The 14,454-nt window shown below is 47.7% G+C and overlaps 1 protein-coding gene across 1 annotated transcript in view; it reads right to left on the bottom strand.

Annotated features, from left to right (window-relative positions):
* LOC140362235 (venom phosphodiesterase CdcPDE) overlaps positions 1-14,454 on the bottom strand; it is a 110,738-nt gene that overhangs the window by 59,591 nt on the left and 36,693 nt on the right. The window contains exons 4-11 of the mRNA XM_072448329.1: positions 10,734-10,859; positions 9,243-9,303; positions 8,368-8,465; positions 8,214-8,293; positions 6,218-6,337; positions 5,622-5,731; positions 5,101-5,166; positions 4,872-4,944 (exon numbers count right to left, since the gene is read on the bottom strand). Of these exons, the coding sequence (XP_072304430.1) occupies positions 4,872-4,944; positions 5,101-5,166; positions 5,622-5,731; positions 6,218-6,337; positions 8,214-8,293; positions 8,368-8,465; positions 9,243-9,303; positions 10,734-10,859 (734 nt within the window). The remainder of the gene's footprint in view (positions 1-4,871; positions 4,945-5,100; positions 5,167-5,621; positions 5,732-6,217; positions 6,338-8,213; positions 8,294-8,367; positions 8,466-9,242; positions 9,304-10,733; positions 10,860-14,454) is intronic.

Genomic DNA, 14,454 nt, shown 5'->3' with positions numbered 1-14,454 from the left:
TCTACATGCTGCCTTGATGTGTTACCCACCAAATTTCTAAAGTCTGTGCTGAACAGTTTGTTAGCACCATTCACTCACATAGTTAACATGTCGCTTCAATCTGGAACATTCCCAATGTCTTTGAAAACTGCGGTCATAAAGCCTCTCCTAAAGAAGAGCAGTCTTGATGCCGCAGTACTGAGTCATTACCGGCCCATCTCTAATCTACCATTTTGGGGCAAAGTCCTTGAAAAGGTTGTTTACCAACAGCTCACAGATTTCCTCTTAATAAACAACTCATTTGATGTTTTTCAGTCAGGTTTTAGACCTCATCACAGCACTGAGACTGCTCTTGTCAAGGTGACAAATGACATCCGCCTGAACACTGACACGGGCAAAGCCTCAGTCTTAATTCTGTTAGATCTGAGTGCTGCTTTTGACACTGTCGATCATGGGATCCTCTTACAGAGACTAGAGGACTGGGTGGGCATCACTGGCACTGCCCTAAACTGGTTAAGGTCCTATCTGGAAGACAGGAAGTACTTTGTTGAAATTGGTAGCTGTGTCTCAGACCACATGACCCTGACCTGTGGAGAGCCCCAAGGGTCAGTCCTGGGTCCCCTTCTGTTCAACCTCTACATGCTGCCGTTAGGTCAGTTGATACGCAGTGAAAATGTGTCCTATCACAATTATGCAGACGACACTCAGATCTATGTTTCACTATCGGCAGGTGAATATGGACCAGTAGATTCACTCTGTCACTGCATCCAACAGATCAGTTTGTGGAGGCAAAACAACTTTCTCCAGCTGAACTCAGACAAGACTGAAATAATCGTTTTTGGCCCACAGAAACAAAGAGAAAGTGTTAGCGGTCACCTCCAGAGTCTCGCTCTAAAACCTACAAACCAAATTAGAAATCTGGGGGTAATAATGGACTCAGACTTGAACTTTAACAGCCACGTCAAATCAATAACATCAGCAGCTTTTTACCATCTAAAAAACATTGCCAAAATCAAAAATATACTGTCAAAACCAGATTTAGAGAGACTTATCCACGCGTTTGTCTCCAGTAGATTAGACTGTAACGGCCGCTCACTGGTCTCTCCAAACGAGCTGTAAAACAGCTGCAGTACATCCAGAACGCTGCTGCTCAGGTCCTGACTGGAACCAGGAAGTATGAGCACATTAGTCCTGTTCTCAGGTCTCTGCACTGGCTCCCTGTGGCTCAGAGAATAGACTTTAAAGCAGCTCTGCTTGTGTACAAGTCTCTCCATGGCCTAGCACCAAAGTACATCTTGGATATGTTAGTGCCATATGAACCATCTCGGACTCTGAGGACCTCAGGGACCGGCCTCCTGCTGGTGCCCAGAGTCAGGACAAAACATGGGGAATCTGCGTTTCAGTTTTATGCAGCTAAAATCTGGAACAGTCTTCCTGAAGATGTGAGACAGGCTTCTACTCTGAAAATGTTCAAATCTAAGCTAAAAACAGTTTTGTTTAGCTGCGCATATGACTGAAAGGATTTTTTCTTTGCACTCTTCTCTTTTGTTTGTGATTTTATTAGTTTAGAAAATCAGTTGGATTGATAATTTTTAATTTAGTTAATTTTATTGTATTTCTGTAATTTCTTTGTGATTTGAATGCATTTTTCCTGCTGTGAAGCACTTTGAATTGCCTTGTGTATGAAATGTGCTCTACAAATAAACTTGCCTTGCCTTGCCTAGAGAGTGACCAGAGAGTGACCAGAGAGTGACCAAAGGTGCCTGGGTCCCAGACGCGTCCCGGGGCAGGTCTCTGCACGTGGACAGCTTTAGTCAGAGCTCTGCAGTGGTTTTCCTCCTCGCGGTCTAAGGCGTCGGGGAAGGTTGTTCAGGACTTTAGTGCGTTTAAGACGTACCATGTGTCACACACTTGAGCAGATGTTCCAGACTCACGCACTTTGGTCTGACTCACCTTTAATCCTCCAGAAGATCCTCAAAAACATAAACACGTCTGACCAGAGTCAGATCATTCTCACCTTTGTTTAGGAAATAGTCATTACACTAAATATTCCGTCATCCAATGTTTAGTTATAACTAAGTCTTTGATCTAATCTACAGCTGGAATGAAGAGGAAAAACAAACATCTCCAGAGGGACTGGACCTGGACCTGGACCTGGACCTGAGCTCACTCGTGTTTATGTCCCACAGAATCAAACGTCATTAAAGTCTAATCGTGTGTGAGTCACTGATAAGTCCTGAATCACAGCCGTTTATCTCCACAAATCAAGTGTTTATGGTTTCAGAAAGGAGTCCAGGGTCCTGCTCTGGACCTGCTCTGGACCTGCTCTGGTTTTCGAGTTTACACGTCAAAACTCACACACACTTATTTATAACACGTGTAAAATACAGTCACCAAAGTACTGCACAAGTACTGCACAAGTACTGCACAAGTACTGCACAAACGTGAAAAAACCCAGTCAATATTAGAAGTAAAGACTGGAACTCGGTGTGAGTCCTGGTTTAGACCTGGTTTAGTCCTGGTTTAGTCCTGGTTTAGTCCTGGTTTAGACCTGGTTTAGTCCTGGTTTAGTCCTGGTTTAGTCCTGGTTTAGACCTGGTTTAGACCTGGTTTAGACCTGGTTTAGTCCTGGTTTAGTCCTGGATTAGTCCTGGATTAGTCCTGGATTAGTCCTGGTTTAGTTCTCAGGGTGATCTCAGAACCAAATCTTTTCATGTGAAAGGTTTGAGACAGAGGACCATGCAGGTGATCAGATAAAGCATGTTATGTATATATATATATATATACATATTTATATATATATAAATATATATATATATATATATATCTCATCACCATGACGACGTCCTCTCATCACCATGACGACATCCTCTCATCACTATGACGACATCCTCTCATCACTATGACGACACCCTCTTATCACCATGACGACATCCTCTCATCCTCTCATCACCATGACGACATCCTCTCATCCTCTCATCACCATGACGACACCACCCTCATCACCATGACGACACCCTCTCATCACCATGACGACACCCTCTCATCACCATGACGACATCCTCTCATCACCATGACGACAACCTCTTATCACTATGATGACACCCTCTCATCACCATGACGACACCCTCTCATCACCATGACGACATCCTCTCATCACCATGACGACATCCTCTCATCACCATGACGACACCCTCTCATCACCATGACGACACCCTCTCATCCTCTCATCACCATGACGACACCCTCTCATCACCATGACGACACCCTCTCATCCTCTCATCACCATGACGACATCCTCTCATCACCATGACGACACCCTCTCATCACCATGACGACACCCTCTCATCACCATGACGACACCCTCTCATCCTCTCATCACCATGACGACACCCTCTCATCACTATGATGACACACCGCGGTAACAACCTGAAGTTCAACTCCCATCACCTCCTCCATCACAGTGTGATATGCTGGAGCCACAGACAGGGACAAACAGAGACTACAGCGCCCTCTGCTGAGAAGGTGATCGGCTGCAGACTTCCACCTCTGCAGGACCTATACGTCTCACCCCCTCACACACGCTCGCTTTAGCCACGCCCCTCACACACGCTCGCTTTAGCCACGCCCCTCACACACGCTCGCTTTAGCCACGCCCCTCACACACGCTTGCTTTAGCCACGCCCCTCACACACGCTAGCTTTAGCCACGCCCCTCACACACACTAGCTTTAGCCACGCCCTCACACACGCTAGCTTTAGCCACGGCCCTCACACACGCTAGCTTTAGCCACGCCCCTCACAAACGCTAGCTTTAGCCACGCCCCTCACACACGCTCGCTTTAGCCACGCCCCTCAAACACGCTAGCTTTAGCCACGCCCCTCACACACGCTAGCTTTAGCCACGCCCCTCACACACACACTAGCTTTAGCCACGCCCCTCACACACACTAGCTTTAGCCACGCCCCTCACACACACTAGCTTTAGCCATGCCCCTCACACACACTAGCTTTAGCCACGCCCCTCACACAACCACTAGCTGTAGCCACGCCCCTCACACACACTAGCTTTAGCCACGCCCCTCACAAACACAAGCTTTAGACACGCCCCTCACACACACAAGCTTTGGCCACGCCCCTCACACACACTATCTTTAGCCACGCCCCTCACACACACTAGCTTTAGCCACGCCCCTCACACACACTAGCTTTAGCCACGCCCCTCACACACACTAGTTTTAGCCACGCCCCTCACACACACACTAGCTTTAGCCACGCCCCTCACACACACACTAGCTTTAGCCACGCCCCTCACACACACTAGTTTTAGCCACGCCCCTCACACACACACTAGCTTTAGCCACGCCCCTCACACACACTAGTTTTAGCCATGCCCCTCACACACACTAGCTTTAGCCACGCCCCTCATACACACTAGCTTTAGCCACGCCCCTCACACACACACTAGCTTTAGCCACGCCCCTCACACACACTAGTTTTAGCCATGCCCCTCACACACACTAGCTTTAGCCACGCCCCTCACACACACTAGCTTTAGCCACGCCCCTCACACACACACTAGCTTTAGCCACGCCCCTCACACACACTAGTTTTAGCCACGCCCCTCACACACACTAGCTTTAGCCACGCCCCTCACACACACTAGCTTTAGCCACGCCCCTCACACACACTAGCTTTAGCCACGCCCCTCACACACACTAGCTTTAGCCACGCCCCTCACACACACACACTAGCTTTAGCCACGCCCCTCACACACACTAGTTTTAGCCACGCCCCTCACACACACTAGTTTTAGCCACGCCCCTCACACACACTAGCATAGCCACGCCCCTCACCCACACACTGCTCCCGGGCTCCTCTTCTTGGACTCACCCCTCCACTGACCGGACCAAAGCTGTGTCCAGATTTATCCGGCTCCTCCAGGTAAAGGGTCAGGAAGTCTGGACTGAACACGACGGGAAGAAACCTCATTTAGTCACCTCAATGTTTGTTAAGTCTGTTAGTTAGTCAGTTAGTCAGTTATTTAGTTATTTAGTTTGTTATTTAGTTAGTCGGTTGGTTGGTTACTTAGTTAGTTAGTTAGTTAGTTAGTGGCACTCACCGCTGGTCGTCCGGGAGCTGAAGCCATCTCAGAATTGTGAAGACTCTTTCCTCAAACGGGATTTTACTAGAAAAGATGAAACTGGTTTAGACCTGATTAAATCCTCATTTATTCATGATTTATGATGTAGAAATAACCGCATATTATATATAGAACTGCATATTAATGAACAGATTAATGAACAGATTCAATCAAAGAAGTATAAATGTGTCTGATCAAACTAAATACGTTTTTTGTCTGTGCGACTCTTTATGAACATGTTCAACAATGAAGTAATAACGGCCGTAATTAGACTCAAACTGATCGTGTTTCTCTGAAATCCAGAAAAGTTAGAGTCGTGAAAATGAAGAAAACACAGATTGTGAACTCTTTTCATCATCGATCATCAAGTGTCTGGGGAGAGGGAAGTGTCTGGGCGAGGGAAGCGTCTGGGGAGAGGGAAGTGTCTGGGCGAGGGAAGCGTCTGGGGAGAGGGAAGTGTCTGGGCGAGGGAAGCGTCTGGGGAGAGGGAAGTGTCTCACCCGTCGTAGGGTTTGTAAATGTCAGGAAAGCTGCCGTTGACTTTGACGTCGGATCCAGGCCAAAAGAAAGTCCCGGACCTCAGACCCTGATACGAGGCCGTGTGCCAGATCTGAGACAGAGACCGGATCAGTCCTGCTACTGCAGTAACAGTATACTGCAGTATACTGCAGTAGCAGTATACTGCAGTATACTGTTACTGCAGTATACAGTATACTGCAGTATACTGCTACTGCAGTATACTGCAGTAGCAGTATACTGCAGTATACTGCTACTGCAGTATACAGTATACTGCAGTAGCAGTATACTGTATACTGCTACTGCAGTATACAGTATACTGCAGTATACTTCTACTGCAGTATACAGTATACTGCAGTATACTGCTACTGCAGTATACTGAGTATACTGCAGTATACTGCGTATACTGCAGTATACTGCTACTGCAGCAGTATACTGCAGTATATTGCTACTGCAGTATACTGCAGTATACTGCAGTATACTGCTAATGCAGCAGTATACTGCTACTGCAGCAGTATACTGCAGTATACGCAGTGTTGCAGTATTTGCAGTGTTGCAGTATTTGCAGTATTTGCAGTACCGGCTGTCCGAGGTACCAGACTGGATTGTCCTTCTCGGGGCTGGACAGGCTGAAGCTCGCGTCTCGGTCCGGGTCGTACATGGTGTTGTCGATCAGACCGTTGGATTCTGGGTAAAGCCCCTGGACACAGTAAAAGTATTTACAAAGTATTTATACTGTGTTTTAAAATATTTTCACACAGAAGTGGTGATGGGGCATTTGGGACGTTAGGGATCTTAAGGAGCTGGACTTCATGACAACAGGATGTCTGTGGTCCTGCCCCGCCTCAAGTCCTTCACATCCTCCTGCTTTATCCACTGATGGACCCCCTGATGGACCCCCTGACGGACCCCCTGATGGACCCTCTGATTGACTCTCTGATGGACCCCCTGATGGACCCCCTGATGGACCCCCTGATGGACCCCCTGATTGACTCTCTGATGGACTCTCTGATGGACCCTCTGTTGGACCCCCTGATGGACCCTCTGATTGACTCTCTGATTGACTCTCTGATGGACCCCCTGATGGACCCCCTGATTGACTCTCTGATGGACTCTCTGATGGACCCTCTGTTGGACCCCCTGATGGACCCTCTGATTGACTCTCTGATTGACTCTCTGATGGACCCCCTGATGGGCCCCCTAATGGACTCTCTGATGGACCCCCTGATTGACTCTCTGATGGACCCCCTGATGGACCCCCTAATGGATCCTCCTGCAGGTGGTGGGTCCACGGGAGGACGGCCCCACGTTGCTCGTTCGGGCTGGGCCCTGTGGGGACCACCACCCACCCCAGGCCTGGCTCCTGGATTGGGCCCCGGTAAAGCCAATCGGGGCGACGTAACTGGCCTCGGTGTCTCTCTAATCATAAGGGGCTTCTGAAGCGCTCTTGGTCCGACCCGTCACCAGGACCTGTTTGCCTTGGGAGACCCTCATTGGGGCCCTCAGAAGAACCAGACCTGACCTCATTTCTACAGCTGTTTGTGGTTTTTTACTTCATTTACGTCAGATGTGTTTGTTTTATGACTTCCTGTTTCCGTGAGTCCAAACCTCAAGCTCTGACAAAGTGTGGGAAAAACTGGCAACCAAAACATCCAGAAGACGTTTGTGAGTAATTATCGATGACGCAAGTGTTTGGGACGTCCTGTTCTGGAGAAACGACTCACGCCCTTTTCATGGAGTCGTTTTTAATAAAGTGTTTTCCTCAGAAATGTCAGTCACTTTATGATGACATCAGATGTTCAGGTTTAGGGCTCAATCGACTCGATCTAAACTCTTCCAACGCCTCTACTAACATTTAACCTCCTGTAATGGCGGAAAATGGGTCATGTCATGTCATTCTAATGTTGTTTTAGGCCATGACATGTCACGGAATTAATATCTTTGTTGTTCTCCTGTGTGCAGATGGGATAAGAATATGAGGTCCTGATTATACTGAATATCTACTGTCCGGAGCCTCTTAATCATCAATTAATGCGTCAGGACCGGATTCGGTGGAAATGGTCTTTGATTAAACCTCTGAAGAGATGGAACCGTCACAGACGTGATAGTCTGGTCTATCTCTTTTTGAGCTGATTTGGGTTGTGATTATGTTATGTTTGTTACCACCTATAAAAGGTGTACTTTGTAAATTGTAAAGTTAGGTAGGGACAGAACGAACTTGTCTTAGGGAGAGAGAGGGTGTTTATCCACTGTGCACGTGAATAAACTTCCACCTTTTGAGAGAGACCGAGAGACTCTGCTTCAAGTTATTGCCTGGTTACTCTTTACTTGATCATTGTTTACAGGAAACTGCCGTAACACTCCAACGTTTGTTTTTTTTTAACGACAAAGAGCCAAACCTCGGACTTGTTGGTCGTTCTTTACTCCACAGGGCACACAAGCACAAGGGCACAAGGGCACAAGGGCAGGAGGACACAAGGGGACAGGGGGACAAGGGGACAAGGGCACGTTCAGTCCCGAGCGGCAGGTCCAGGCGACTTTGGGCGGTGGCTCTTGTGTTCGGAGGACGCACTCACCGTGACGATGGTGTAGTGGTTGGGGAAGGTCTTGCTGGGAAACGCCGCCTGCATGAACGGCGCCGACGTGCCGCACGTCTCTGAAAACGCCAAACACAGAAAGACGTTGGAGAAACGAGGAGCAGCGTTTGCCGAGCGAGATGTTTCTTCTCACGCAGTTTGTGGACGACGGGCACCAGCCGGCTCCAGCTCCGCAGATACTCCGCCCTCCAGCCGTCCAGAGACACGAGGAGCAGCGGCGGCGTCCGGAACCTGAAGGAGAAGGAGGCCGGGTCAAGGTCAGAACGCGAGATCGAGCCAACGAGATCGCACCAACGAGATCGCGCCAACGTGATCGCACCAACGAGATCGCGCCAACGTGATCGCGCCAATTAGATCACGCCAACGAGATTGAGGCCAACGAGATTGCGCTAACGATATTGCGCCAACGAGATCTAATTGGCGAGATCGCGTCAACAATCGGGTCAAGGAGATTGTGCCAACGACATCCGGCCAACGAGGTTGTGCCAACGAGATCGCGCTAATTAGATCGCGCCAACGAGATTGCGCCAGTGAAATCGCGCCAACGAGATCGCCGCCAATGAGATCAACGAGATCGCGCCAATGAGATCGCGCCAATGAGATCGCGCCAATGGATGACGCACGAACTGAGCGACATTGGAACGAGGCCAGAGTTCTTTTCACGGTTTTGGACTCTAATAAATATAAAATGCGTGCAGATGAAGTAAAACATATTTCAAAAATACATGAACAAATATTTTTTGGGAGCAATGATAATATTTCTGATGATTCGAGTGTTTCGACCTTTGGTTTGTTCTTTGCCTCGTTAGAGCAGTAGCATCTTAGCATTAGCTTGTTTTAAATTGGAGGGGGAGATAAAGGACACTTTAACTCAACACAAACATAGAGAGAAAAAGGTCGTGTGTTTGACCCCAGAGTCGGTGTCGGGGATAATCGTGAGCTTTGGGGTTCGACCCTCTGATTGCCGAGATGTTTCTGCAAAAGGGGCGTGTGACCTTCAGGACTGACCCTTTGGGACACTGAGCCGTCGACAGGTCGTCACAGTCTCCCTGAACCCACTGCTTTTCTCCTGCACAAAAACACATAAACTCTTTTATGAGGAACGTGCAGAACGTGCAAATGTCCCTGAACCAGAGAAAACACACGAGGAGCGTTTAACGAGAGTCGATCTTTAACAGAAGCTCAAACCCTGAAGCTGCTGCGCCTCGTTCAATGTTTCACCGGAGACTTCGCCCTGCCTCAGTTTCACCTTCAACTAATCTTCTTTGTTCCCCTGACAGCCCTGTAATGGGCCTCATCACTGATGAGTACCTGATGACCATCTGACCTGAAACCTCTGTTTGTGTTCTCCTGCTCAGAAGCTTCAGTGACCTCAGCCTGGTGGGCGGGGCTAACTAATGTCCAGATGAACGATGGAACCCTCCTGGACGGATGAGGTACTACACCTGGTCAATGCGGAGGTCTCAATCTCAAGAAACTTATTTAAGGACATTTTTCACCCACAAAAACACAGCCTAAGGGGGCCCCGTACCTTCACAAACGTGCATGTAGTAGTGCGTTTGAGCCTCAGGGGGCCCCGTACCTTCGCACACGTGCCTGTAGTAGTGTGTTTGAGCGTCAGGGGGCCCCGCACCTTCGCACACGTGCATGTAGTAGTGCGTTTGAGCCTCAGGGGGCCCCGTACCTTCACACACGTGCCTGTAGTAGTGCGTTTGAGCCGCAGGGGGCCCCGTACCTTCACACACGTGCCTGTAGTAGTGCGTTTGAGCCGCAGGGGGCCCCGTACCTTCACACACGTGCCTGTAGTAGTGCGTTTGAGCCACAGGGGGCCCCACACCTTCACACACGTGCCTGTAGCAGTGCGTTTGAGCCTCAGGGGCCCCGTACCTTCACACACGTGCCTGTAGTAGTGCGTTTGAGCCACAGGGGGCCCCGTACCTTCACACACGTGCCTGTAGTAGTGCGTTTGAGCCGCAGGGGGCCCCGCACCTTCACACACGTGCCTGTAGTACTGCGTTTGAGCCGCAGGGGGCCCCGTACCTTCACACACGTGCCTGTAGTAGTGCCTTTGAGCCTCAGGGGGCCCCGTACCTTCACACACGTGCCTGTAGTAGTGCGTTTGAGCCTCAGGGGGCCCCGTACCTTCACACACGTGCCTGTAGTAGTGCGTTTGAGCCGCAGGGGGCCCCGTACCTTCACACACGTGCCTGTAGTAGTGCGTTTGAGCCGCAGGGGGCCCCGTACCTTCACACACGTGCCTGTAGCAGTGCGTTTGAGCCTTAAGGGGCCCCGTACCTTCACACACGTGCCTGTAGTAGTGCGTTTGAGCCTCAGGGGGCCCCGTACCTTCACACACGTGCCTGTGGTAGTGCGTTTGAGCCGCAGGGGGCCCCGTACCTTCACACACGTGCCTGTAGTAGTGCGTTTGAGCCTCAGGGGGCACCGTACCTTCACACACGTGCCTGTGGTAGTGCGTTTGAGCCGCAGGGGGCACCGTACCTTCACACACGTGCCTGTAGTTGGTGCAGCAGTCGCCGTTGGCGCCACAGTCGTCTGAACAGTGACAGTTGCTGTTGGAAAGTCGCTTCTCTCCGCAGCGCAGTCGAGTGCACTGCCACTGCTCAGCTGCAGCACAAGAGGAAGACACGTTCTGCTGCTCAGGACCTCAGATGTTCAGCAGCAACAGCAGTAGCAGTAGCAGTAGCAATAGAAGTAGCAGTAGTAGCAGTAGTAGTAGCAGTAGCTAGGATGCACTGGGTCTCAGCGTTGCCGGGACTTATTGTCACATTAAAAATCAAACCAACCCGGGGCCCTATGTAAAAAGAGCCCCCCCTAGTGCTATTTCTGTAGTCACATCATCACACAGATGGAAAAACAAAACGCGAGTCAGGCCCAATCTGAGAAATGTGATTCATATTCCCTGTGAAAAGATAAAGCCCAGTCTCACTGAAACTAGTCTGAAACTTGCTGTGCTAAATGTCAGATCCTTATGTAACAAATCTCTCTTAATTAATAATTTTATTTCTTCTTATAATCTTGATTTTATGTTTTTAACTGAAACATGGCTTGACAAAAACACAGGAAATGTAGTTCTGATAGAATCTGCTCCACCCAACTTTAAGTTTGAATCTGAAACACGAGAAAACAAAAAAGGGGGTGGAGTCTGTGCTGTCTTTAGAGATGAAATAATGACCCGCAGGTTGTCTTTTGGGGTGTTTTCATCATTTGAGTATGTCTCCTTTAAAATGGAGCTAAAACGGTCTCCATCCATTCTCTTCATTGTTTTATACAAGCCTCCCCAGCACTGCCAAAGTTTTATTGATGATTTTACTGAGATGCTTTCAGTCATATGCACAGACTTTGATGGTTTGGTCATTACAGGTGTTTTCAATGTGCATGTTGATAATATTTGTGACAGAAACGCTAAAGAGCTTGATGCTGTCCTTGAAACCTTCAGTCTTACTCAGCATGTGAGAGGCCCCACCCACAGCAACGGACACACTCTAGATCTCATAATTACAAAGGGGGTAAATATTTCAAATGTTAATGTGATCGATGTTGCTCTGTCTGATCATTTCTGTGTCTTCTTTGACCTGTCTGTTTCTCCTAAACCTCCGGTTGGTCCTGCAGTTGTTCAGAGGAGACACATAAGTGATGGCACAGGTGCACTGTTTATGGAAATGATAAACTTTGAAAATGTCTCATGTTCTAATGTAAATGATTTGTTGAACTCTGTTACATCTAGTGTTTTGAATGTTCTGGACACCATCGCCCCTATAAAGGCTAAAATGGTTAAAAATAAGCAGAAGGCGCCGTGGAGAAATGATGATTCGGTCAGGGCACAGAAAAGGGAGTGCCGCAGGGCCCAACGGAAATGGCGCAAGTCAAAGCTCCAGGTTCAAAAAGAGATTTACAAAGAAAAGCTGAACATGTACAACCTAATCTTATGTAGAACTAGGGAAAGATATTTTTCTGAAATAATTGGAAGCTGCAGTAACAACTCGCGTGTCCTGTTTGCCACAGTAAACAGATTAACAAACCCTCCAGCTCAGCTGCCGTTAGAACTCATTTCCACATCCAAGTGTAATGAGTTTGCATTATTCTTTAATGACAAAGTTCAGGGCATTAAAAATGCTATAAATCCCACAATGCAAAAAATTACCCTAAAACCACCAAGACACTTAGAGCTAACTCACTTTGCACCAGTAACTGACAAAACTGTCCATGAGATCATCACCAGTCTGAGTTCATCTACATGCTGCCTTGATGTGTTACCCACCAAATTTCTAAAGTCTGTGCTGAACAGTTTGTTAGCACCATTCACTCACATAGTTAACATGTCGCTTCAATCTGGAACATTCCCAATGTCTTTGAAAACTGCGGTCATAAAGCCTCTCCTAAAGAAGAGCAGTCTTGATGCCGCAGTACTGAGTCATTACCGGCCCATCTCTAATCTACCATTTTGGGGCAAAGTCCTTGAAAAGGTTGTTTACCAACAGCTCACAGATTTCCTCTTAATAAACAACTCATTTGATGTTTTTCAGTCAGGTTTTAGACCTCATCACAGCACTGAGACTGCTCTTGTCAAGGTGACAAATGACATCCGCCTGAACACTGACACGGGCAAAGCCTCAGTCTTAATTCTGTTAGATCTGAGTGCTGCTTTTGACACTGTCGATCATGGGATCCTCTTACAGAGACTAGAGGACTGGGTGGGCATCACTGGCACTGCCCTAAACTGGTTAAGGTCCTATCTGGAAGACAGGAAGTACTTTGTTGAAATTGGTAGCTGTGTCTCAGACCACATGACCCTGACCTGTGGAGTGCCCCAAGGGTCAGTCCTGGGTCCCCTTCTGTTCAACCTCTACATGCTGCCGTTGGGTCAGTTGATACGCAGTGAAAATGTGTCCTATCACAATTATGCAGACGACACTCAGATCTATGTTTCACTATCGGCAGGTGACTATGGACCAGTAGATTCACTCTGTCACTGCATCCAACAGATCAGTTTGTGGAGGCAAAACAACTTTCTCCAGCTGAACTCAGACAAAATGAAATAATCGTTTTTGGCCCACAGAAACAAAGAGAAAGTGTTAGCGGTCACCTCCAGAGTCTCGCTCTAAAACCTACAAACCAAATTAGAAATCTGGGGGTAATAATGGACTCAGACTTGAACTTTAACAGCCACGTCAAATCAATAACATCAGCAGCTTTTTACCATCTAAAAAACATTGCCAAAATCAAAAATATAGTGTCAAAACCAGATTTAGAGAGACTTATCCATGCGTTTGTCTCCAGTAGATTAGACTACTGTAACGGCCTGCTCACTGGCCTCTCCAAACGAGCTGTAAAACAGCTGCAGTACATCCAGAACGCTGCTGCTCGGGTCCTGACTAGAACCAGGAAGTATGAGCACATTAGTCCTGTTCTCAGGTCTCTGCACTGGCCCCTGTGGCTCAGAGAAGAGACTTTAAAGCAGCTCTGCTTGTGTACAAGTCTCTCCATGGCCTAGCACCAAAGTACATCTTGGATATGTTAGTGCCATATGAACCATCTCGGACTCTGAGGACCTCAGGGACCGGCCTCCTGCTGGTGCCAGAGTCAGGACAAAACATGGGGAATCTGCGTTTCAGTTTTATGCAGCTAAAATCTGGAACAGTCTTCCTGAAGATGTGAGACAGGCTTCTACTCTGACAATGTTCAAATCTAAGCTAAAAACAGTTTTGTTTAGCTGCGCATATAACTGAAAGGATTTTTTCTTTGCACTCTTCTCTTTTGTTTGTGATTTTGTTAGTTTAGAAAATCAGTTGGATTGATAATTTTTAATTTAGTTAATTTTATTGTATTTCTGTAATTTCTTTGTGATTTGAATGCATTTTTCCTGCTGTGTGAAGCACTTTGAATTGCCTTGTGTATGAGATGTGCTCTACAAATAAACTTGCCTTGCCTTGCCTTGCCTAGTAGTAGTACTAGTAGTAGCAGTAACAGTAGTAGTAGTAGTAGCAGCAGTAGCAGTAGTAGCAGTAGTAGTAGTAGCAGTAGCAGTAGTAGTAGTAGTAGTAGTAGTAGTAGTAGTAGTAGCAATAGTAGTAGCAGTAGTAGTAGTAGTAGCAGTAGTAGTAGTAGTAGCAGTAGTAGTAGCAGTAGCAGTAGTAGTAGTAGTAGCAGTAGTAGCAGTAGTAGTAGTAGTAGTAGTAGTAGTAGTAGTAGCAGTAGCAGT

This window comes from Eucyclogobius newberryi, unplaced genomic scaffold (assembly GCF_026437365.1).
Source record: "Eucyclogobius newberryi isolate DKJ021-1_F unplaced genomic scaffold, fEucNew1.0.hap1 SCAF_16, whole genome shotgun sequence".
Classification (NCBI taxonomy): Eukaryota; Metazoa; Chordata; class Actinopteri; order Gobiiformes; family Gobiidae; genus Eucyclogobius; species Eucyclogobius newberryi.
Note: the sequence above shows the minus strand (reverse complement) of the source record. Positions and strands in the feature narration are given on the sequence as shown.